Genomic DNA, 24,205 nt, shown 5'->3' on the forward strand with positions numbered 1-24,205 from the left:
AAAGCGTCGTCAGGCAGCTGGAACAGTTGCTGCATCAGGTTTAGTCATAACACACATCAGAGTTATTAAATCAGACTTCAAAACAGTGTGTGGGAACATGCAGCTTTGGTTTATCAGAGTGCATTTTCAGTCTAAAAGCTGCTGTTGTACCCACACAGAGGCACACAGATGACCTTTTAACGTGACGTTTTCCGGACAGGTGGCACATTGAAGGGAGGCACAGAAACCCTCAGAGAGCAAACATGAATACTGACTAATGTTTAATGCAAGGCACATTTCCTACAAGAATAAATCTTCATTTTGATAGAAGATGACAAATTAGTCTTAAAAAATGTGAGAAACATAATTTTTCTGCAAGCAAATAGCATGAATAGTAAAGCTGTATTTTTCCATCATTAAAAAGGGAAGGAATATGTGCCACATTTTAGGCCATTTCAGTTTATTTAAAAATAGATGTTGAGCTAATAAGAGTGGACATAAACATTCAAAGTATGGAAGAGGAAACACTTTGGGAAAGAGAGCCAATACTGACACCTTGTGGTAACACTGGAACTATTCCGTGTCTGCACTTCAGCTTTAACTTACCACAACATACAACATTTCTTAGGCACATTTCAAGAGGAAGAAAAAGAAAACAGACCAGAACACCTGTTATTTGATATGGTCCAGTTTATTTCTCATAATTTAAAAAAAACAGACACACACACACACACACACACACACACACACACACACACACACACACACACACACACACACACACACACACACACGCATGTTTGTTTTTCTATACCGGTGGGGACTTACCATTGACTCCCATTCATATCTAACTCCTAACCCTTACCCTAACCCTAACCTTAACCATCACCAAATCAATGCCTAACCCTAAACAAACGTTTTTGCACTTTTACATTTTTTATTAACAACAATATGGCCAAGAAAACGGTGTTGCCACTCGTGGGGACCTCATTTTAGGTCCCCACCGTAAGACAAGTCCCCACCTTTATAGCAAATAGTCAGGTCAAAGTCCCCACCGGAATAGCAGAAACAAGTACACACACACACACACACACACACACACACACACACACACACACACACACACACACACACACACACACACAATGTACAATAAAGAACTGAATCTTCCACTGGACTGTACTTTACCACCCATCTCACTGCTCATTTTGCACTTATTCAGTTTGCATGTTTATATCTTTTGAGTGTTTTATTTAATCTGTACATAGTGTGCCTTTTTGTATTTTTCCTCAACAGATTTGAGTAACCAGTTGAAATTCCATTATGTGAAAACATAATGACAATAAATATTCTTGATTGTTGATAGTTGACCAGGTCCATAAATGACTGCAGGACTTTTTGTAACATAGTTGACAGATATCATATTTGACACTATTGCTGTTTTCAGGAGTAAAATCAACATGGCCGCCTATAACCAAACACCACATGGCATTTTAACTTAGTTGAAAGTGATTTCTCGGACACAGATACAATTATTTCCATATAAAATTTGATATATTGGAAAAAAGAATTATCCGTTATGATTATCTCAAGTTAATAAAAAGACCACAATCAAAACAATTTTTGAATAAGCTCATTTTATTATTGTTTAGCTAATTAGAACTCTACATTGACCTCGGAAATAGTCAATTTCCGGAACCTCAAGTTCCGTGCTGTTGCAAGCTTCGGACTTATTAAGAAGACGGACCGGAATAGCCAACTTCAAGGCCCGGCTAACCAAAACTAGCTTCGGCCTGTTTGTGGTCTTAATGGTGTCCCGAAAACAGACTCGGGTGTGGAAGTACGTGGAGGAGGGAAGTTTACTGAAGCTGAAGTCGTATCTGCGGAAGCACCGGGACCTGGACGTGAACTTCTCGAAGGGAAAGAGGCGGAGGAGCCCGCTGCAGCTGGCCTGCTGCCTGGGAGACGACGCCGTGCTGCGGTTGCTGCTCAAACACGGAGCCGATGTTCTCCAGAGGGACCGGAGAGGAGACACAGCGCTGCACACCGCAGTTAACAGGGCTCTAAAACACGGGAAAACAGGTGAGGAAGACGTGGACAGGAGATTTTTATCCAGTTAATGTCTTTAACTGCCCACTTTTGTCTCAAAATCAACACACGAAAGCGATATGACAGGACTAAATGAGCTTATAAAGATAGAACATTCATCCTAAATGAACTCGATAAAAGGATGAGAGAGTAAAGTGTTATGTATAGGACAGTGGCGGCTGGTGAAAAAAAATCTTGGTGGGGCTGGTGTGCCAACAGATTTCCCTGCCTAATCTAGCATAAGCATTCAAATGAACAGTCGGAAAATGACTACAGGTCCACAATAATAATTTAATTTCAGTTTTCAGTTTCACAGAAGAAGTAACAATTTACAGACATATTAGACGTTATGCTATCAATGTGGGTTGAGTTATTTTTGAAGAGAGAATGAAAGAGAACATTTCCTATAAAAATGTAACATACAAAGAATTGAGAACCAACCAACCAACCCACAACTATGTTATTATTACATACTGCCCATTGAATGTAAAATAAACTTAAAAGACACTCTGTCTCTGCTCCTGTGTGTGTCTGTTCCTCTGTGAGTCTCTGTTCCTGTGTGTCTATTTATCTTCTCCCTCCTCTTTTCCTCCCGATGTAGGACGGAGTCTGGGAGTCGCACTACGAAAAAAAACTATCGCTGGCTCCTCAAGTAGCTTTAGCGATCATAAACGTTCACGCTTTTTACGTAGCAGTTGGGGCGACATTTCCAGCGCCCCATCGGCGTTAAATTTGGCGACGCCGATAGGCCAATTATCAGTAATTTTCCCCTAGCAACCATAACCTGATTGGCAATTTAGCTGCAGGTCAGGGGCGCTTTGCCGAGCGCCCCGTGGGAGAATGACATACTGTAGTTCGGCGGAAATTCGGTTGTCGGTTGGTGTTAATGTTGTTTAAATGATTTAAAATACACGTAGGCACACACATACTATTAAGTAAAACTAAAGCTGATTAAAAAAATAATAATAATAAAAACAAAATCCCCTCCACAGCTGGTGGGGCGGAGCCCCAGCGCCCCCTATGGGCCAGCCGCCACTGGTATAGGAGCTATAAAAAACACTAAAAATGTTTAATATACATGCTATAAAATGTATCATAATAAAATAAACATATCACTGTATGTAAAATAGTAAACCTTGACAGAAAATAAGAATATTTTGGGCTTGCTTAGCATTTTCATACCTGCTACAGAGGATTACTTGATGTTAAATACTGGATTGTAGTATGGATCAATGTATAAATGAGGGACTTTTGAAGTCCATGGAATATATCTTGCATACATTTTCATTAAAAGTAAAGAAACTAATGTTTTTTTTTAATGATCATGTCTTCACAAATTCCATAATTATTTACTACGGAAACAATCACTTATTAATAAAGGAAAGAATAAAAGACTGGTCAGACGCCAAGACTTTCTGAGTTATTTAATATAAAGTAGTGTGTGAGTCAAGTGTGGATTTATGGCATGTCAACAGGTTTAATACAATATCTTCCTAAATAACTTTCAATTTCAATTTTACTCAATTATATATATAATATTAAGAAAAATCTTTGTGTAAAAATGCCATTTGGTGTTTGGTTTTAGGCGGCCATGTTGATTTTAGGCCTGAAAACGGCAAAAATGTCAACTATGATGCAAAAAGTCCCACAATTATATATAGACCCAGCTGCCATTGCTTTTGTGTTCTAAACCTTGTTGTTTGTTTGGGATTGTGTTTCAGCGTATGATGACCTGGTCGTGCCTCTGAAAAAACACTGCCCAGAAGCTTTGAATGCTGCAAACACAGCTGGAGTCACACCTCAGGACTTGCTGAAGTGGAGGAAACACTCAGAGGTAAACAGCTGGATAGTAATCGTAGGACTGTGACTAACAATTGTTGAGTGTGTTTGTTTGACAACGATTAATGATCAGAATCGTCTGTATGAGATTTTTTTGGAGTCGCTCAATATTCGATAGGGTCACAAATGTTCCTCTCTGTGACAACAGTTGAAACGAATAATTAGTTGATCAAAAAACGAATAAATTGCAACTGTCTTCATAAATAAGTAATTTTAATCGTTTTTCAAACATAAATGTTAAACATCCTTGAATGTCAGCTCCTCAAATGGGAATATTTGCTGCTTTTTGTGGTGTAACGGTAAATCATCACTATTGTCTTGATTAGTTAGCACAGATAATTGATGCTATCTGCTAGCTCTTATAATTGCTTACTACAGATCTGTACATACATGGATAGGCCTTTATTTACAGTCGATAATTGTGTATATTTTGCAAACTGAGTAACAAGAACTTTGAGATAAATGTCCCTGAGATCATTTTAACACCCATCACACACTTTTTTTGTCCCTTTGTAGTGAGAGAATGTGATTGTGTGAATCACGGCTTTATAGCTGACGAAAGCGGCAACTTTCACAACACGATACTTGACAGTAGATCTGAGGAAACACACACCGACTGACAGATATCCTGTGAAACTGAGCGTGTAGTTCGATGTTTTGAATCATCCATCTCAAGTTTCAGTTCTTTCTGAGTCGATTTTCATGCTTTTACGATCATATTTGCATGTCATTTTCTTAAATTTATCCCAGACTGCAGACAGCATGAGCCATGCAGCTAAAAGAGACCCTGAGGAGGAGTGGATGGAGAAACTGTTTGGTGAATGCGAGGACGAATTCTGTGAAACATTTGGAGTATATGATGGTAAATACCGGGTAAAGTCTCTCCTTAAGGCTGAATTTGACACTCTAGTTTCTCCACTTAATAGTCTGCTGCTGTGTTTGTCCCACAGATGATGATTTTCTTCCTGTCGATGACGACGAGGAAGACTTTGGGGACTGGGCCGACCGCATCAGGAGGGAATACTTCGATAAAAAACACGCGGAAGCTCAAAGACTGGCAGCGTCGTCTTCTGGATGGAAGAAGAGGAAACAGGAGAGAGAACAAGAGGAGCAGAGCAGGAAGGAGCTTCACCAGAGGCTGCAGAGGGAACATGAAGAGTATCTGGCTCGAGCCGCTCGCAAAGAAGAAGAGACCCGACGGGGAAAGAAGCGGCAGTATGACGAGAGATGCGCCGCTACGTTTCACGCCGCTTCCTCTTCAGGCGCCTCAAAGCTGAGCTACAGCGACATCCCATGGCCGGCTCCGAGAGGGACGGTCCAGGAGATGGTGGACGTGATGCTGCACGGCGTGGACCGGAAGGACGTGCAGGCGTTTCGTAAAGTCGTCCTGAAGCAACAGGCGCTGTGGCATCCAGACAAATTTGCTCAGAGGTGTGGAAGTCGACTGGAGGAGAAAGACAAGCAGCGGATTCTAGATACAGTCACAGCTCTGTCACAGGAGCTCAACAGATTAGTTCAGAGTCTGAGGACTTAGAAATCAACATGTGTATTCTAAATGTGCTCCTCCAGTAATGCAGAAAATATCCAGCAACATTTTAATCATCAGACCACCTTCATTTGTTGAGATCATGCAGACAAGCAGCACTGGTTTCACTCTGGCCTCTTTATCAGGTACGCCTGTGAAATCCAAGACAACCCAGTACAGGTAAGGTAGGGTAAAACTTTATTAGTCCCAAAGGAAATTCCTTTGACAGCTTTTGCTCAGAAAAGAACTAAAAGAAATGCAGTACCTAGAAGAAAAGCAGTAAGATGGGAGAGTAGCCAAGGCCTACCCGGCAGCCTACTGGAGATAACACATCCCAAGACATGTAACTCATGCGTATGTGTCTGTATCAAAGCTACGCTCTTTCCCAGCTTTATCAGTCATTTATTCAGGCTGTGTTTTGTTCATATTGATTCTTTGCGGTTTCACTTGCAGTGAGGAATTAATATGAGCAGAGCACAGTCTGAACAGGTGACTAACGAAGGAGGGAAGCAGCGTAGCTTCTATTACAGACACATAGACACGAGTTACACATCTTGGTATGCGTTATCTCTAGTTTGCTGCCGATTAGGCCTTGGCTCTTCTTACAGCGCTTTATGAGTTCTACACTGCACAGTTCTACAGCATTACAGTGAGAGCATTTAATCATAAAATACAATAATTTTCATAGCAATTACTGAAAATGGTCAAAGTAAAAAGTAATGCTGGCAGTGATACTGAGGAACAATTCTGCTATAAAATTTGCTTTCAAAAAGCTTTTAAATTTCTAGTTTTTGTGGATGTTGTCAAAGAGGGGAGAATTCTGCTGTGTGTTTATTATTTAGTCATACTAAGTGATGTGATAAGCTGGAGTGCATTTTGAAGTTCTGCCAGTCTCTGAACAATATTAAGAATGCTTTTAACCCTCTGAGACACTACATGGATCAAGAGATACCCACATCAAAAGGTTAAATGTAAGGCAGTCCAGCCGACAAAAGGTGAAAATATAGAAGTTTTGTAAAAGTTTTAATGACTTATGGCAGAACTGTTCTATAGGATTGCATTTGATTTCACATGTGGAGCTGGTGAGTGGATGTAAAAGTGAAAATAACCTAAAAGTAATAACGGAGGATGCAAGCGGCCCCTTTTACTCTGCATTCAGATTATGGTGAATGAGCTCTAATCTGATCTGAGGATCCAGTCGTTCATTTTGTCCCACAGCGTCACACTACAAAAAGTCCTCTAGAGGTCACTTCTGTCCGGAACACTTCAGAGCTCTAGAATTGTTTCCTTAATGCACAAACCAAGAGTTTTTTTCCTCAGGCGTCTGCTACACTTCCAGCGTCTCAGGTTTTCCTTCATTTGCAGCAGCTACAGTCTGATTAGTTGAAGGGAGGAGACGTTGCTCAAGGGCACCTTAGTGATGGTGATGCTCGGATCTGTCAGTCCGATGATCGATGCTGTGACCTTTAGCGCCACGTCTCTTATCTCTAAAATCGATCCCGGAGTGTTCCTGGTGTGTGTATGTGTTAAAATGCAAATTGCTTCCAACGAAAGCATGTCAGTGTGATGGATTTCCAATATTTAATCTGGTTGAAATGTTCCTAAAATGTCAGTGTGGACCGGCAGGATTAAAACGCTCCTGATTGGAAAATGATTACAAACATCTTTTATTTGTTGATTTCGTTTATTTAGAAATAATAAATTAACACATCCTCATTTCTAGAACCTGAGTAACGTTTGTGTTTCATGTAACAAATGCAACAAATTTATTTAAAAAAAAAACAGCATGCAGTATCTCAAACGATTATTATTATTATTATTATTATTATTATTATCTTCCAAAGATAAACATGTCAACCTCCCTTTAAAAAAGCAGAATAAAGGATTTCACACAAAGAACGACAGCAGATGGTCGGGCCGCTTTCAGCGATGGAACGGAATAAGAAGATGCGCTGGTTGCCAGGTTTGTGAGCTAATACCCCCTTTTCAGAGACTGTTGCTATTCATGTGCATAATGTGGCACCAAACGAGTGAACGAATGGCATTCCAGGTTCCTCTCTCTCTCTCTCTCTCTCTCTCTCTCTCTCTCTCTCTCTCTCCCTCTCCCCTCCCTCTATATATATATAAATGAAGTGTCACAGTCAAACATTTCTGCAGAAACACCTCAAATTCCATTTATAATGCATCAAAACAAGAGTCAAACTACATTAATGCACATTGATATGTCATTTGTTTCTATTTATCTGTAAACTGCCTCATCACATCTCTATTTAACCACACTGGGCTGATGTAACGCCTCAAAAAAACACGCACCCGGAAAGCCGGATTATTTCAGCGGACGCGGCGCTATCTGGCAACCCGGAGACGCAATCTGTGTCAATTGCCGGGCGACGTAGAGCGAATAAAGGCCGTAGCCTATTTCTGACTCGGGCTTATTTTTAACGAGCCTTCAGCCCCGTCAGTGTTGATCATTGATCCAGTCGGTTTGCTCCGGTGCTTCATTTCTGTCCGTGTCGCGTCGTCGCGGCCTTGTTATTTTTTTGGTTGTTTTAGTTATTTTTTTTCCTGACAGGTGTTGAAGGTAAAGAGCCCCACAGGATGACGCCTTTCTCCGCTCCGTCTGGAAGGTGCATCGGGGAGGTTTCTCGCTTTGTTTTGCTTCTTCCCTAAAACAAGACTTTTGACGGGAATCGAACCGGCGCAGACCCCCAGGATGAGGATAAACCCCCTCCAGGAAAAGCGTCGTCGTTATTAATGGACAATAATTAATCCTCGGGGGGGAGTTAATTGGCTCAGGGTGAGGGGATTTCGTTGCGTTTTGTCATGTCTTCTGCGGGTTTGTGCTGAGCGGCTCGTCGTGCAGCTTCAGCGGCTTCAGACACACCGAGAGGAGGGGAGGCTGGCTGGCTGTCTGCCTCTAAAGATGGTGTTTCGGAGCGAGGAGATGTGTTTGGCGCAATTGTTCCTGCAGTCCGGCTCTGAATATGACTGCATCAGTGAGCTGGGGGAGCTGGGGCTGGTGGAGTTCAGAGATGTAAGTAGAGAGGACGATGATGATGAGGATGCACACATTTATCTGTTTATGTTGAATTGTGTGCACTGTTTGACAGAATGCATTGATTCTGCACCACCTCTGTCTGATTTTGCATGCTAGGGAGGGGATGGACAGGGAAGCTATGTATAGTAACGCTCAAAATACGCACCATTTCAACCACATTTCTTTATTTTCTATTTATAAATCACAATAAAACAGCTATGACCTACATTAGAGTCTATTTCCTGACCCTTCTCGGTGCACCTGCACTGACTGATGCAGCAACCCACAGCCACCTGACTTGTGATGCTCCTCTGGTTTCAGCTCAACCCCAGTGTCAGCTCATTCCAGCGGCGCTTTGTCAGCGAAATCAAGAGATGCGAGGAGATGGAGAGGATTCTGGGTAAGAGAGCAGCACCTGGGAGCATGCATGTGGTGGGTGTAGCCCCTCCTCATGCACACACCTGGACTGTTTGTTGTGTTTGTGTAGAAAAATGCTCCCTCACAGGTTTAGGTCCCACAGCTTGCTCTGACTCTTCAGTGGTAATTATCATGAGTGTTTTTTTGTGTGGACAGGCTACCTGCTGAGGGAGATCCAGAAGGCTAATATAGCAGTTCCGGAGGAGGATGAGAGTCCTCTGGCTCCTCCACCCAGACAGGTCCTTGAGATCATGGTAAGTGGGCAACAGTGCCCCTTTTTTGTGCATTTTTACAGTGTTTAGATGAATATTTATATGAATTTTGGTCATGATGAGTGTCCAAAAGAGCCATGTTTTTGCATTTTTATTCTTTTTAATTGAGTATGTAAGGGTCAATATGTAATTGAGGGACTTCTGAAGTCCATGGGATTTATCTTGCATCCATTTTTATTAAGCCCGCTGTAGTTTAATAGAGATGTGACGTGGCAGTTATCCCTCCTGTCGTCCTGTGGGTCAAACTGACCCGTTTTAAAGTTTGAAAATGTGGGGAAAAAATATATTTTCACAGTGAAACTTCTGATGTCCACATTTTCAACATCTTAGGGAAATTTTTGAACCTTTTCTGGTGGAAAAAAAAAATTCTTTAAGAACATTCACAAAAAAATCAACCAAAATCCAGCAAATTTCGCTGGATTTTGGTAGATTTTTGTGTGAATGTTCTTAAAGAAAATATGAAAAGTTTTACTGATGTATACGTAATCACTTTCGATATTTCTGATTTCTGAAAATATTTACAAGAATTTTCTTGTCAAATTTGGTGGATTTAAAAAAAAAAAAACTTAAGGAATTAATGGGATTTTTTTCAGACAAGGAAACAATACTTTTTAGTACCTGTGAATGAATACAACAGGAGGGTTAACAGATAAATAGGAATAAACTTCAAATAAATGTTCATTAATGTAGTCTGATGCATGTTTGATGCTTTAAAAATGGAATCTGAGGGTCTTTCTGCAGAAATGTTTGACTGTGACATTTCATTTCCTGCATTTTTAAGTAAATTTTCATGCATAACTTGTTTTTTTTCTGCATGTACCTCATATTTTTTATTGTTTTGATATTAAGGGGTGGGTCAATATATAATTGAGGGACTTATGGAGTCCATGGGATGTATTTTTGTTTACAAATCTCAGAACAGTTTAGGCCCAGAATACATCTGTGATATGTTCAGAGAATGCAAACCTAGCAGGGTTCTTAGATCCAAGGACTCAGGTCAGCTAGTCCAGAGTCCAGACTAAACATGGAGAAGCAGCATTTAGCTGTTATGCTGCAAACAAGTGGAACAAAGTGCCAGAGGAGATTAAACTTTCCCCAGATGTAGATGTAGACACTTTTAAGTCCAGGTTAAAAACATTTCTTTTGTCATGTGCCTATGCATGAAATCTGCACGATACTGTTTAACTGCCTGCACCTCACTGCAATGCTCTTAATGATTTGTGTAAAGCACTTTGAATTGTCTTGGACATGAAGGGTGCTATGCAAATAAACTTGCCTTGCCTTGCATACATTTTTTTAAAGTAAAAAAAAAAAAGTTTTTTTTTTGTTCATTAAGATCATGTCTTTACAAATTCCATAAATATTTGTTGTGGAAACAATCACTTATTAATAAAAATGACTGGATATCACTGAAATGGGGGCTGTACAGTGGGGTAGTGGTTAGCACTTTTGCCTTGCAGCAAGAACATCCCTGGTACAAATCCCAGCCTGGACCTGGGATCTTTCTGCATGGAGTTTGCATGTTCTCCCTGTGCATGCGTGGGTTTTCTCTGTTTTTTTCCTCCCACAGTCCAAAAATATGCTGAGGTTAGTTGGTTACTCTAAATTGGCCATAGGTGTGAATGTGAGTGTGATTGTTTGTCTCTAAGTGTAGCCCTATCACAGACTGGCGACCTGTCCAGGGTGTCCCCTGCCTTCACCCGAGTCAGCTGAGATAGGCTCCAGCACCCCCGCGACCCTAGTGAGGATAAAGCGGTGTATAGAGAATGGATGGATGGATGATCACTGAAATGTCAAATTATTCAAAAAATTGCTTTGATTGACCCTTGTATTCATTTTGATCGTATCTGGACCCAGCTAGATTTATTTGTTCTGAAAGTAATCTGAAAAACCTCTGCAAAGTTCTGTTAATGTCTGAAGTGGCAAGTAAAACAAAAATAAATTCCAGAATGTTCTCTTTAAAGACAGGATATTGTTCTCTAAAGACATTGTTAGACCATTGCATTTGAATATTCAGAAACTGCAAGGAACACTTAAAAAATGTGTAAATATAAAGGTAAATTTTGCCTTTGCTTTTCCATTTGTTTTTTCCCTTTGTCATTCTGTTATTACTGTCTATCTAACATTCAGTTATGTTATTATTACTCTTTATATTTACACATTTATATCCTTATTTTTTTTAGCAGATTTATTTTTTATTCCTCTTTATATATTTACACATGTATTTCCTTTTTTTTTTTTTTACAGATTTATCTTTTATTATGACACTCCTGTGATCCCATATTCTGTTCAAACACTGGAACAAGAAAGGAGAAAGCAACGTGTTTTTAACTTACTTATTTGAAGTTCTGTGGGATTGAACAAAGTTTCCTCTAGCAACAGAGAATGAGCCCACTGTTTCTAGATTTAGCTTCTTAATGCAATTATGAGTAATAGAAGAAGAAGGGAACAATACAAATTACCCTCTGAATCACTGACTTTTCCTGTCTGAGAGCTTCAGTAGAAGGAAACTGCACGTCTCTTTTCGGTATTTAAAGGCATTTCACCTCTTATCCCAGAGGCTTCTTCAGTTCTAATTGACTGAGGGGGAGACCCACATGTATGTTCTCACACCTAGCTCACATTAATGGCTTATTAATGGCACAACACTCATCGGTATGGAGGTGTGAATGGTTGTGAAACTGCAGCTGGAGGGATTTCAAGACTGCATTATACGTACCTGATAAGTGGAGTCGAAAACCCCGTCCTTTGTTTAGAGGTGAATGCTCCAGTTTAGCATTCCTTCTGTCCTCTTTTAAATCATCTGTCTTCTCTGTCCAGAAAGCGAGCATTGCTGTCTTCTAAGGAGTATATTGTATCTCTTCAAGAACCCAAGAAGAAGTGTAATTACTTCCTACTAAGGCTCTTTGGATTGTCACAGACTTTCACTTAATTTTTAGCATTTAGCCCATCAGTTCAGTGTTATCATTTTTGTGTTTGGATCAACTACTACATACCTGAAGCTGAGGCTGGAGAATACTAGAAACTAAAGATAGACCAATGATCGTAGCTGATATTTAGCATTTTTCAGATTATCGGTATCTGTATTTTTGTTGGCGATTATGGATAAATTAAATGTGCTATTTCAGGTCTCATGCAGCTTCTTGTCACTATCTGAACAAGAGACTGAAGCTGCTGCCACAAACCAGGAAATTAGCTTCTCATCCAGTGGCTAAAGCTAAGCTAACGGCTAGCAGCTAAGTTAGTAGGCAGACACAGAAACAGACTTTGTCAAACAGTAACTAATAATGCTTTGAGATCTGGACATTAGTGAGTAATGAAAGTGATAGAACAGCTAAAGATGAAGAAAATAGAGAACAAGAGCAGAAGTAACCGCAAGAGACAAACTGATCAATCCCACATAAACAGAGGAGAGCGGAATAATTTCATCAGTCCTGTTTCTATTTTAGTAATCAGTTAAAGTCACTCTTATTAATGAAGAAGCTTGGTTATGAATGACAGGTTCTCTGCTATTACATGTTGTTAAAACTTTACATCGGGTCAGAAATATCGGATATTGGTCTTTAATTATTGCCATATTAACGCCATCTGTATCAGCCCAAAAAACCAAACAAAAAAACCCAAAACATCAGTCAATCCCCGTTAGAATCATGCCATCACAACATTCTGGCTTCAGTGCTCCATTTAATTCGGGTTTGTCAAAATCTTAAGCAATGCCTCTTTAACACTTTTGCTTAATTGTAAAAAGGGGTTCTTGAATTGTGTTGCTGCTCAGAAAAAATTACACAGATTCACTTCAAGGTTTAAAGATGAGGAACTAGAACCATATTCTGGCATCAGCTGCATTCTGTGTTGATTCTTGGCTCCATAAGTTACTTGAACAGGTGATTCTGCTGCTTAATTCAGACTTTAACCAGTGTTCAATGCGTCCACTGTTCAGGAGCAGCTCCAGAGGCTGGAGATGGAGCTCAGCGAGGTGGCGAAGAACAAAGAGAAGCTCCGGAGGAACCTCCTGGAGCTCACCGAATACACCCACATGCTGAAGATCACACGGACCTTCATCCACAGCCGCTCCAGGGTGAGTGTTTTTCCGTTTACCTGCTCAGGTTTTTCACATCAGCCGTCGCGTTATTTCCACTCTCTGCTCTGTTTGCATCGCCGTCAAGATGCCTCCCCTCACCTCGCCAGCAGCGTCTTGTTTTCTTGTCGCTGACGTGTTTTATTTCCCCTGATGACGGAGCTGGAGCCAGCGCCGACTTTAATTAATGACACGGTCACAATGCAGCCGTTACGAGCAGCACCTGACTCATCCAGGCTGCAACAAACGACGCCTATGTGAGGCGGAGTGAACATCACGGTCCAATGTGTGAACATGGCTTTGTGTACTGGAACCATGCAGGGTGCAGTTAAATGTAAGCTGTTATAAATGAAACGTGTCCCTCTTTATAATTAGCATGAGGCTCTTGGTCCCCAGTATGAAGAATTCCCCACCATGGAGACGGACTCGGTTACAGGATGCACTGGTATGCAAAGACTCGGAGCCAAGCTGGGGTGAGCTGCAGCATGTTTCCTTTACAGCTGCATAACGGGATGCCATATTATGATTCCACTGCCATTAAAAAAGCAAATCCTCCTGCTAATCTGATCTCTTCTGGGTGTAGATTTGTTTCAGGCCTCATCCAGCGGGTGAAAGTGGAGGCCTTCGAGCGCATGTTGTGGAGAGTGTGCAAAGGCTACACCATCCTCAGCTACGCAGAAGTGGACGAGAACCTCGCTGATCTGGACACTGTGAGCTGAATTGGACACTGCTGCTTATTAAAAAGCATTTAATCCTCCTGTTGTCTTCATGTACAGGCATCAGAAATAGTGTTTCCACGTCTGAAAAAAAAATCCAAAAAATCAGCAACAAAATTCCCCACATTTCTGAATATTTGCAAAACCTTCAGGAAGAAAATTCCAATAATTCCTTAAAAGTTTCCCTTAAAAGTTTTATTTAAAAAAAAAAACACATTTGGGAAGAAAATTCTTGTAAATATTTTTTAAAAAATGAGTAAAAATCTTCCAAAAAATCCTAAAAATATCTGAAGTGATTACATATATATCAGTAAAACTTCCAATATCTTCTCTAAGAACATTCACAAAAAAATTAGCCAAAATCCAGCGAATTTCGCTGGATTTTGGCTGATTTTTTTGTGAATGTTCTTAAGAAACATTTTTAACATTTCTTTTTTCCACCAAAAAATCTTCAAAGATTTCCCAAAAATGTTGAAAATGTCTACATGAGAAGATTCACTGTGAAAATATATATATTTTTCCACGTTTTCAAACTTTAAAGCAGGTCAACTCTGACCTGCAGGACGGCAGGAGGGTTAATGTTATGAGGAAATTTGACATATCAGTAATATGTATCATTTATTTTAACAGGGACACACGTGAAAGTCATTTTCTTGCCTACTGTAGTGATAACTTGTCTGATCTGTGTTGTTTCAGGGCGAGATAAGCAAAAGTGTTGTGTTTCTCATCTCTTTCTGGGGAGACCAGATTGGACAGAAAGTTCAAAAGATCTGCGATTGGTAAGAAATCCTTCAGTGCACAACTTTAGCTTTCAGTACCTGATGCCTTTTCCTTTATCAGCTTATACATCTGTATTTGTTGCCCCTAGTTACCACTGCCATCTTTATCCGCACCCTGAGAACGATGAGGAGCGAGCAGATGTGTTGGACAGCTTAAGGACACGAATCCAGGACCTTAACAATGTAACCCTGAAGGCCTTTTTGATTCGATGTGATGTGCAAACACATTTGTAGTGACTTTATAGTAAATGCTGTTTCCTGCAGGTGCTTCATCGCACTGAGGAGTACCTGAGGCAGGTTCTGCAGAAGGCCTCGGAGTCAGCCTACACCTGGGTGGTGCAGGTGAAGAAGATGAAGGCCATCTATCACATCCTCAACCTCTGCAGCTTCGATGTCACCAACAAGTGTCTGATTGCTGAGGTGTGGTGTCCAGTGAGCGACCTGGCAAACCTGAGGGGGGCGCTGGAGGAAGGCTCAGTGAGTACTAAGGAAGCTGTACTGAGTTTATTGTTCATCAATACTTGTTTAAAATTTAAGTAAAGCTTGAGTCATAGTGGGACATACAGACGAGACACAAGTTAAGCAGTTAGCATCCAGTAATGCTACACAGGCTCAGCTGATTCTGATTTTGTGTTAAAGCTGGCAAAAGGGAAATGATTTACGTGAGTTTAAAGTTGGTTCATTGTTGAGGCACAGATGGCAGGAGCTTCAGTGACAAAGTCTGTTCTGATGGTTGCATTTTAATCAGAGGAATTCGTGACTATTGAATATGGTGATGTTTGTCTACTAGTGTGATATTTGAGGAAAAACAGGAGCAACTCTCCATAAGATGTTTGAGATACAGGAAGTCATTAGACTGCACTACAGTGAGGGGATCTGGTGCCTCTGTGAAGGGCATTTGCTGGCATAGTTTGGATCCAGTTGTCCTCGTGGAGGGAAGGATCACCGCAAATGAATAAAAAGTTGTTCTGAGTGATCACTTGTATCCTCTGTTCTAATGGAAGTGGTGACTTTGACAATGAAAATAACCTCATTTACAGGACACAAAGGTAACTGACTGGTTTGATGAGGATGAAAACGATGTGAAATGATATGCAATGGCTTTCACAGTCATCAGAGCTCCACCCAGTTGAACACTTATGTGAGATTTTGGGCTGATGTGTTAGACAGCACTAGGAGGAAACATCTTTTGGAACATTGGTGTTGAGAATCAGTGTTGAGGTGCACGAAACCTGTTGTGATAGCTCTTGTTGGCCCAACATTTAACTAAGACAATTCATGTCGGTTTTTCTTTGAATTTGTCCTCTGTTGGTTTGTGTCCTCTTGTAGTCAAAGCAAAAGTCTAACTTGATTATTTGATTACAGTGGAATCACTAGAAACAGCCTCCCTGACTTCATTCTACCATCAGATTATGGAAATCTGTAACTATGGCAATGTAAAGGCCTTTATAATAATGATAAAGGCAGTTATATTACACTTGAATATGCTCTGTTTTGTGAAAATGTTTGGGGAACAAATAGTTAACACCTGACTACCCGGGACTGTTCAGTTTATCTGTGAATAAAACACAAAATCCTAAAAATCCGTACGTAGTCTGCTTAACCTTTCAGATCTACAACCTGCTAATTCTGCAATGAGACCCCACGAATCTGGAAAAACTGTTCTAACTCCACATGAATATATATGCATCTTTATAACGTCTTAATTTAGCCTAAATGATCATTTTATGGTGCTGTATTTTCTGTGCAATCATGAAGTGCCTTGCAGCTCTGGTGTAGAAAGAAATAATTAAACAGTAAAGATAGTCTGCTTGGTTTCTCAGTCATGAACGCAAAGCAGGCTCAGTTCTAGTTTGATTATTTTGGAAAGCAAAATCTTGTTAGAGATTAATTACATGGCTTCAATAGCTAATTAGATCTAAGGGTAAACACTGTTAGTTCAGAGTGTTTTACTGCTCTCAGATGGTTCATTGTTGGCCTCTGAATTGAATTTAAATAACTTATTGGCTGTTGAGCGCTGAAAAGACGTGTTTTTAATTCTTCCCATTGTCTCCGCACTGGCAGCGGGCCTTTTTGGATGACTCCCGGTCCTTCGCCACTTGTTCATGTTGTATTTTTTGGCATTATTAGCTGCAGTGAGCATCAGTGGGCATTTTCTTCCTTCGCTGTACAGTATGCGCCAGCAAGTCCTCCTGAATCAGTGCTGTATAACTGGTTGTTTTCAGATAATATTTTCACCTACAATTCACTAGACCATCAATATTTGACATGAACTTTGAAACTTTGAAATGGTCCCTTAGAGTGCCTTAGAGTTCTCTGCCAGGCCAATTTTGAAACAACCCTTCACTTTCTTACATATACATCGTCTATCATCAGAGAAAAGGTGACGCCACCGTGCCCTCCTTTGTGAACCGCATCCCGAGCACCGATACTCCGCCTACGCTGTTAAGAACCAACAAGTTCACATCTGGTTTTCAGAGCATTGTGGAGGCTTACGGGGTGGGGGATTATCGCGAGGTAAGCCCAGGTAAGAGCTCAAACTGTGCTTTTGCAAACTCCAGGGAAGTCCAGTCTTTGGTTGCTTTGGAGAAGTTCAGAACAAACACGCTCCTCTTTTTATTTCCCTAACGGCAGCTCCCTACACCATCATCACATTCCCCTTTCTGTTTGCTGTGATGTTCGGTGACCTCGGCCATGGGATGGTAATGAGTCTGTTCGCCTTGTGGATGGTGCTGACGGAGAAAAAGCAGAACAAGAAACGTTCCAGTAATGAGGTGGGAATGAGTTGTTACTGTCACCCCTAATGCAGAGGTGGATTATCGCAAATGAGTTTTGGCTGACAGTCTTCTCTGCTGCTCTCAGATATGGACGACATTTTTCAACGGACGCTACATCATCCTGATGATGGGGCTCTTTTCTGTCTACACCGGACTCATTTACAATGACTGCTTCTCCAAATCTCTCAATATATTCGGCTCTGGCTGGAGCGTCAAGGCGATGTTCACAAATCAGCAGTGGACGTGAGTTATCAGTGCAAACACAACATGCAAATATAATTTTTTGTTTATTGCTTTGTCGCTGCGTGTGGTGTTTTAATGCTCATCTGATTCATTACTTCTTTCCCACATGGCAGAAACAAAACACTCCAAACAAACGCTTTGCTCACATTAGACCCAAACGTCAGCGGCGTTTTCAGTGGACCGTACCCATTCGGCATTGATCCTGTGAGTAAATGCACTCAGACATTACAGTCCAGCTTCAGCCGGCTCATTCTTGTGCCATTTTCACCGAGATGTTTTCAATAATCCGTCAGATATGGAACATGGCAGTGAACCGGCTCTCCTTCCTCAACTCTTACAAGATGAAGATGTCAGTCATCATTGGAGTCGTTCACATGAGCTTCGGAGTGGTGCTGAGCGTCTTCAACCACTTGTAAGCGACTTCAGGCATCAGTTTTCCTCATTTATCGACAGCATGAGCATCCGTTAGAAGCAACAACCGACATGTGCACTTGATAAAAGGGAATTGGAGATGGATGCATAGATAGATATATTATTACTGTGTGTTGTGATTGGATTTTATGCCTTTTAACTGCCCAGTAGGCTGCATTCACCAACCACCATTAATGGCTCTAATGAATGAAAATAAACTCTAATGACTTTGTGGAATGTTTTGGCTTTGAGCTGGTGTAAAAGGAAATGCATGCAGCTGATGGTATAATGGTATAATAGCTCCAAAGGATACAAAGGATATGACTGGTAAATCAAATGAAAATACCAAAACCAGCAATGAATGATTTTTGTCCATGTTTTATCGCTCAAAAACTTAATCTACCCTTTGTCTTTATGAGCACTTAAGGATCCAGTCATTATATATTTGCCTTCTTACATTCTTCTTTTCTGTTTTTTCTCTCTTCAGGCACTTCCGACAGAAATTTAACGTCTATCTGCTGTTTCTTCCTGAGCTGCTCTTCTTGCTTTGTCTCTTTGGCTACCTGGTCTTCATGATTCTCTACAAGTGGTTGGCGTTCGGTGCACGGGACTCCAGCCAGGCTCCCAGCATCCTCATCCACTTCATCAACATGTTTGTCATGCAGGGCAAGGACATCACTCCTCTCTACCCGGGACAGGTACGAGCTGACGGCTGGATTCACATCTGTTAATCAGGTGTATTTGGATCCACATATGGATTTAGTCGTGTTGTCTTAATTCCACAGATGGGGCTGCAGATTTTCCTCGTCATCATCGCGATGCTGTCGGTTCCCGTTCTGCTGTTAGGAAAACCACTGTACTTGTACTGGCTCTACCGTGGAGGAAAAGGCCTGCGCAGACGCAGAGTAAGTCAAACCCAACCTTCTGCTGTGTCTCATTCTGCTTCGTTTTGTCAGGACTTCAAAATCATTTTGTTGCCTCACCTCAGGGTTATGAGAGGGTGAGACGTGTCAGTGAGGATGACAATTCCACAGCACCGTCCTACGAAGACGATGAAGAGGAAGGAGTTGACGAAGGGACCAACAGAGAAGCTCTTCCTAAAGAGGTGAGAGAACAGTGACCTCTTACTGGAGTCAAAGTATAACTGAGGGACCTTTGAAGTCCATGGCATATATCTTGCATGCATTTTTATTAAATAAAAAAAGAATATTTTTTATGTATATTATGATCATGTCTTTACAAATTCCATAATTATTTATTATGAAAGCAATCACTTATTCTTAAAAAATGTTTGGATATCACTAAAATGTCAACTAAATAACCATCCCAATTTAATAACAACCTCCTTCTAATTAGCTAAAAAATAATAAAATTAGCTTATTCAAAAATAGTTTTGATTGTGTTCTTTTTATTAAAAAGAAAATCATGACACATATTTCCTTTTTGCCAATATATCAAATTTTATATGGAAAATAACAAATTGTATCAGCGTCCCAGAAATCATTTCCCACTAAGTTATCCATTACTAAAACACCTCTCAAGGAAGTGTGTTAATTCCAGATCACATGACCTGCTCCACATGATGTCATTTCCTCCTGAAGAAAAGACTGGAAGACTCTAAGGCTTTCTGAGTTATTTAATATAAAGTAGTGTGTGAGTCAAGAGTGGATTTATGGCATGTCAGCAGGCTTACTACAATATCTTTATAAATAACTTTAAATTTTACTCAATTGTATATATAATATTTAGTAGAATCTTTGTGTAAAAATGTCATGTGGTGTTTGGTTATAGGCGGCCATGTTGATTTTAGGCCTGAAAAATGTCAACTATGATACAAAAAGACCTGCAATCATATACTGACCCACTGTAAGTCTGTCCGTGATGCCGTGTGTGCATGTCTTGATGGGTCTAAATTGTATTTGTGACATTCTGAAGTGTGTGCGACATGTGATGTTCTGTTTTAGAAAATAGAAAGTAGGGCAGCAGAAAAGAGTCGACTGTGGAGCTAAATCAGTGTCATATGAGCCTGGTGATTACAGAGACACTGCATGGCTTTATTAAAACAGATGAGCCAGATTTTCCTAATTTCATTTTCAGCAGTATGAATTAAGTGTGATGTATTTTTTTGTACTTTTTGCAGTTTGACTTTGCCGATGTGCTCCTGCACCAGTCTATTCACACCATAGAGTACTGCCTGGGCTGCATTTCCAACACTGCGTCCTACCTGCGTCTCTGGGCGCTCAGCTTGGCTCACGCCCGTAAGTTCAGTACAAATAATCAGTTCACCCTGAGCTGCCTGCACCTCTCTGTCCCCACTGACTTTGCACCACTTTACATTTGACACACTTTAGTTTCTGTGTTGGGTTTCAGAGCTCTCAGAGGTGCTGTGGGCCATGGTGATGCGCCTGGGTCTCAGGATCACCACCAAAGTCGGAGTCGTGTTTTTGGTCCCCGTGTTTGGCCTCTTTGCTACTCTCACCGTTTCCATTCTGCTGGTCATGGAAGGTTTATCAGCATTCCTGCACGCTCTCCGACTTCACTGGTGGGTCATTGCTCCAACTGGTTTAGTCATTCATTATCAGAAATACTGTGATATGACACTACGTAATGCTATAAAGCTAAACCTTCTACTATGTAAGGCAACATAAAGCTTACATAAGATAAGATTTTAATAATCCCACAGTGGGGAAATCTGCATTGTTGCAACAGCAAAGTGTATAGTGCAAACATTAAAGAAATATCAGTAGAAAAATAAAAATAAACCAAACATAGACATAGCTGCTACTTCAGATTGCCAAATTCTGATATGGAGCAAGTTTATCCAATATGGAGCAACTTTGACTAATGTAGAACAACTTTAACTAATGTAGAGCAACTTTGACTAATATAGAGCAACTTTAGCTAATGTAGAGCAACTTTGACTAATATAGAGCAACTTTAGCTAATGTAGAGCAACTTTGACTAATATAGAGCAACTTTAGCTAATGTAGAGCAACTTTAACTAATGTAGAGCAACTTTGACTAATGTAGAGCAACTTTGACTAATATAGAGCAACTTTAACTAATATAGAGCCACTTTGACTAATGTAGAGCAACTTTAACTAATGTAGAGCAACTTTGACTAATATGGAGCAACTTTAACTCCCTTAGTGCAACTTTAGCTAATATAGAGCAACTTTAACTAATGTAGAGCAACTTTAACTAATATGGAGCAACTTTAACTCATTTTAGAGCAATTTTAACTCCTTTAGAGGAATTTTATCAAATATAGAGCAACTTTAACTGATATAGAGCAACTTTAAATAATGTAGAGTAACTTTAAAATAGAGCAACTTTAACTAATAATATCAACTTTGGTAATATAGAGCAACTTTGACTAATGTAGAGCAACTTTCACTAACATGGACCCTTTTATTGAACAGGGGTTTTTATGAGCCCAATTTGTCCATGAATTTGTGCCATATGCAATTAAACATTTCAATTAGAGAAAAACATATCGCACATGAATTTTAATTGCTGCTTTAAAGCACCAGTGATTTGTTCATGTAATATTTCCACGATTAAGTTTGAAGCGATGTTTAATTTTTGTCCCATCTCATCTCAGGGTGGAGTTTCAGAACAAATTCTACCATGGAACGGGTGTCAAGTTTGTGCCCTTTGACTTCTCTCTTCTGCCCTCCGTTTTCGAGCAGGACGGTTTGCTTTAAAAAAAAAACCCCCGAAGGGCCCGAAAGCAGACTTTACAAATTGGGAAGGACGCTGAAAGGTGGAACAATTCACACTGTGATTAACGTCAACAAACCTTCGAGACAATGAATTTGAAACTCATTCTTGTAGCAACGTTTTTCACCACGGTTTTTAAATGTCCTCGGCTGTGCTGACTGCCTTACTACTGTACCCAGCAAACCACCGGATATACGGAGGTTCAAAATTCTGTTGGTTGTTTGGTTTTGTAGGTGCGATACTGCTCAGCACTACTTGTCACACCAGTTGGGTGAATTCAGATTCTTTATTTGCATTGTGCTGTGTAAACTGTTTTTTGTATTATTTACAATATGGTATTTGAACAGTTATACAGTGCAATGTAAAGTTTGAAAACAATATATTTCAAAACCATATCACGCATCCTATTGTAGTGCCATAGAGATTTATTTCTGATGAGGATGATATGGGGATGCCTTGGGGTTTTTATTAAAACTGCTCCTCCGTGTGATGAAAGAAAAAGCTGCAGGCATCGACATCTAAAGACAGATTAAAACGTTACAACCCTTTTTTTGTGAGGCATATTGTCACAAAGCACTTTGCAGAAATGATTGTACAATTTAAAAGTTTTCACTAATGACTGTGATGATGCCAAATGAAAATAATCAACTGTTTGCTGTTTGCATATTTACTTATTAATGCATTTATTTAACCTCCCCTGTAATCGCTAGAAAAACAACAAATACGCCAGAAAAAGTCAAGAAGCCTTTAGGTATTCCTTTGATGATACTGCTTATTGCGTTTGTTGATGATAATTAATCACGGTATTTATTTAAATTATTACTGTCTGTACAAGAGTCGAATATTTTACCATTTTGATGTGTTAAATAAAGGTTTCGAGAAATGCAAGCAAATAAAGCAACTTTTGTGATTTTATTAACTCCATAAATCAGTTTTGGTGAACTCTGTCCATTCTGACAAGCCAACACATTAAACCCAGTTCACTTTATTTTACTCTGTAACAAATTGGATCAATATATAATTGTGGGACTTCTTGTAACATAGTTTACAGGTATCATAGCTGACATTTTTGCTGTTTTCAGGCCTAAAACCAACATGGCCGCCTATAACCAAACACTACATGATATTTTTACAGAAAGATTATTCTAAATATTATATATACAACTGAGTGAAATTTAAAGTTATTTATAAAGATATTGTAGTAAACCTGTTATGTCATAAATCCACACTTGACTCACACACTACTTTATATTAAATAACTCAGAAAGCCTTGGAGTCTTGCCAATCTTTTCTTCAGGAGGAAATGACATCATGTGGAGCAGGTCATGTGATCTGGAATTAACGCACTTCTTTGAGAGGTGTTTTTGTAATGGGGAACTTAATTAAAAATGATTTCTGGGACATGGATACAATTTGTTATTTTCTATCTAAAATTTGATATACTGGCAAAAAGGAAATATCTGTCATGATTATCTCAATAAAAAGAACAAAATCAAAGCAAGTTTTGAATAAGCACTTTTTATTATTGTTTAGCTAATTAGAAGGTGGTTGTTATTAAATTGGGACGGTTATTTTGTTGACATTTTAGTGATATTCAGTCATTTTTTATTAATAAATGATTGTTATTCTTTTTTTTAACTTTTATTAGAGATGTATGCAAGATATACACCGTGGACTTCAAAAGCGGATGTAGCCTTTACTTGTTTTCATAGTTACAGTGATACTGTGCCGCTATCTTGCAATGATACAGAAATCTTTAACAAATCTCTGCATTTGTCCAAAATGATAAGAAATTTGTCCAGAACTTGCTAAAAAAAAATCCTCTTTTACGATTCACAATCTGTCCAAAATGAGTTAAACATCTGGGATGGCTCAGAAGGGTTCCAAAAATTACTGAAAGCAATATAAACATGTCCAAAATGACTGAAATTTGATCTCATAAAATGAGTGTGTTCTCAAAATGTGTTAAAATTTGTCAAAAAGCACCACAATTATGAGCAAAATGACTAGAAACTACTCAAATATTTCCAGAACTTGCTGAAAAAAAATCTTCCTTAACTGTTCAAAATGTGTCCAAAATGAGTGAATTGTCTAGGATGGCTTAGAAGGATAAAAAAAATACTAAAAATATGCCCCAAATCCACTACTGCATTAGTCAGTGAGCATTGTGGTATATTAAAACAAACTATGAATGATATAAATCCAGGACTGCTGTGTGTGTTACACTACAGCAAAGGAAACTATGGTGCTCTCTGGTGGAGTTAAGATCACAGTGCAAGATGCAAAACTGCACAAACTAGTACAGTCTGAGTGCACTGACA

General features: G+C 39.7%; 2 protein-coding genes across 3 annotated transcripts; both read left to right on the plus strand.

Annotated features, from left to right (window-relative positions):
- Positions 1 to 1,698: 1,698 nt before the first annotated feature.
- nfkbil1 (nuclear factor of kappa light polypeptide gene enhancer in B-cells inhibitor-like 1) lies at positions 1,699 to 7,156 on the plus strand. Its single transcript, XM_022203874.2, has 4 exons — positions 1,699 to 2,061; positions 3,789 to 3,901; positions 4,657 to 4,768; positions 4,857 to 7,156. Exons 1-4 carry the CDS (start codon positions 1,788 to 1,790, stop codon positions 5,438 to 5,440), a joined length of 1,083 nt encoding a protein of 360 aa, XP_022059566.1. The 5' UTR covers positions 1,699 to 1,787; the 3' UTR covers positions 5,441 to 7,156.
- Positions 7,157 to 7,804: 648 nt separating this feature from the next.
- atp6v0a2a (ATPase H+ transporting V0 subunit a2a) lies at positions 7,805 to 22,799 on the plus strand. Of its 2 annotated transcripts, none has more exons than XM_022203875.2 (20): positions 7,805 to 8,465; positions 8,790 to 8,868; positions 9,042 to 9,139; positions 13,098 to 13,235; positions 13,611 to 13,708; positions 13,819 to 13,945; positions 14,648 to 14,730; positions 14,820 to 14,913; positions 14,995 to 15,207; positions 17,107 to 17,257; positions 17,365 to 17,504; positions 17,593 to 17,750; positions 17,864 to 17,954; positions 18,044 to 18,162; positions 18,649 to 18,859; positions 18,947 to 19,066; positions 19,150 to 19,266; positions 20,302 to 20,419; positions 20,532 to 20,703; positions 21,766 to 22,799. In XM_022203875.2, exons 1-20 carry the CDS (start codon positions 8,355 to 8,357, stop codon positions 21,866 to 21,868), a joined length of 2,541 nt encoding a protein of 846 aa, XP_022059567.1. In that variant the 5' UTR covers positions 7,805 to 8,354; the 3' UTR covers positions 21,869 to 22,799. The 2 variants fall into 2 exon arrangements, with proteins under 2 accessions (XP_022059567.1, XP_022059568.1); XM_022203876.2 differs by having other exon boundaries at positions 13,632 to 13,708.
- Positions 22,800 to 24,205: the final 1,406 nt, after the last annotated feature.

The sequence above is a fragment of the Acanthochromis polyacanthus genome, chromosome 18 (assembly GCF_021347895.1).
Source record: "Acanthochromis polyacanthus isolate Apoly-LR-REF ecotype Palm Island chromosome 18, KAUST_Apoly_ChrSc, whole genome shotgun sequence".
Taxonomy (NCBI): Eukaryota; Metazoa; Chordata; class Actinopteri; family Pomacentridae; genus Acanthochromis; species Acanthochromis polyacanthus.

What these genes read in the sequence shown, in the direction of transcription:
- nfkbil1 (XM_022203874.2), top strand. Translation starts at nt 1,788, where the DNA reads ATGGTGTCCCGAAAACAGACTCGGGTGTGGAAGTACGTGGAGGAGGGA. An exon ending in TCTAAAACACGGGAAAACAG is followed by an intron (nt 2,062 to 3,788) that starts GTGAGGAAGACG and finishes ATTGTGTTTCAG; the next exon opens with CGTATGATGACCTGGTCGTG. An exon ending in AACATTTGGAGTATATGATG is followed by an intron (nt 4,769 to 4,856) that starts GTAAATACCGGG and finishes TTTGTCCCACAG; the next exon opens with ATGATGATTTTCTTCCTGTC.
- atp6v0a2a (XM_022203875.2), top strand. Translation starts at nt 8,355, where the DNA reads ATGGTGTTTCGGAGCGAGGAGATGTGTTTGGCGCAATTGTTCCTGCAG. An exon ending in AGACTCGGAGCCAAGCTGGG is followed by an intron (nt 13,709 to 13,818) that starts GTGAGCTGCAGC and finishes TTCTGGGTGTAG; the next exon opens with ATTTGTTTCAGGCCTCATCC. An exon ending in CTCCTCTCTACCCGGGACAG is followed by an intron (nt 18,860 to 18,946) that starts GTACGAGCTGAC and finishes TTAATTCCACAG; the next exon opens with ATGGGGCTGCAGATTTTCCT.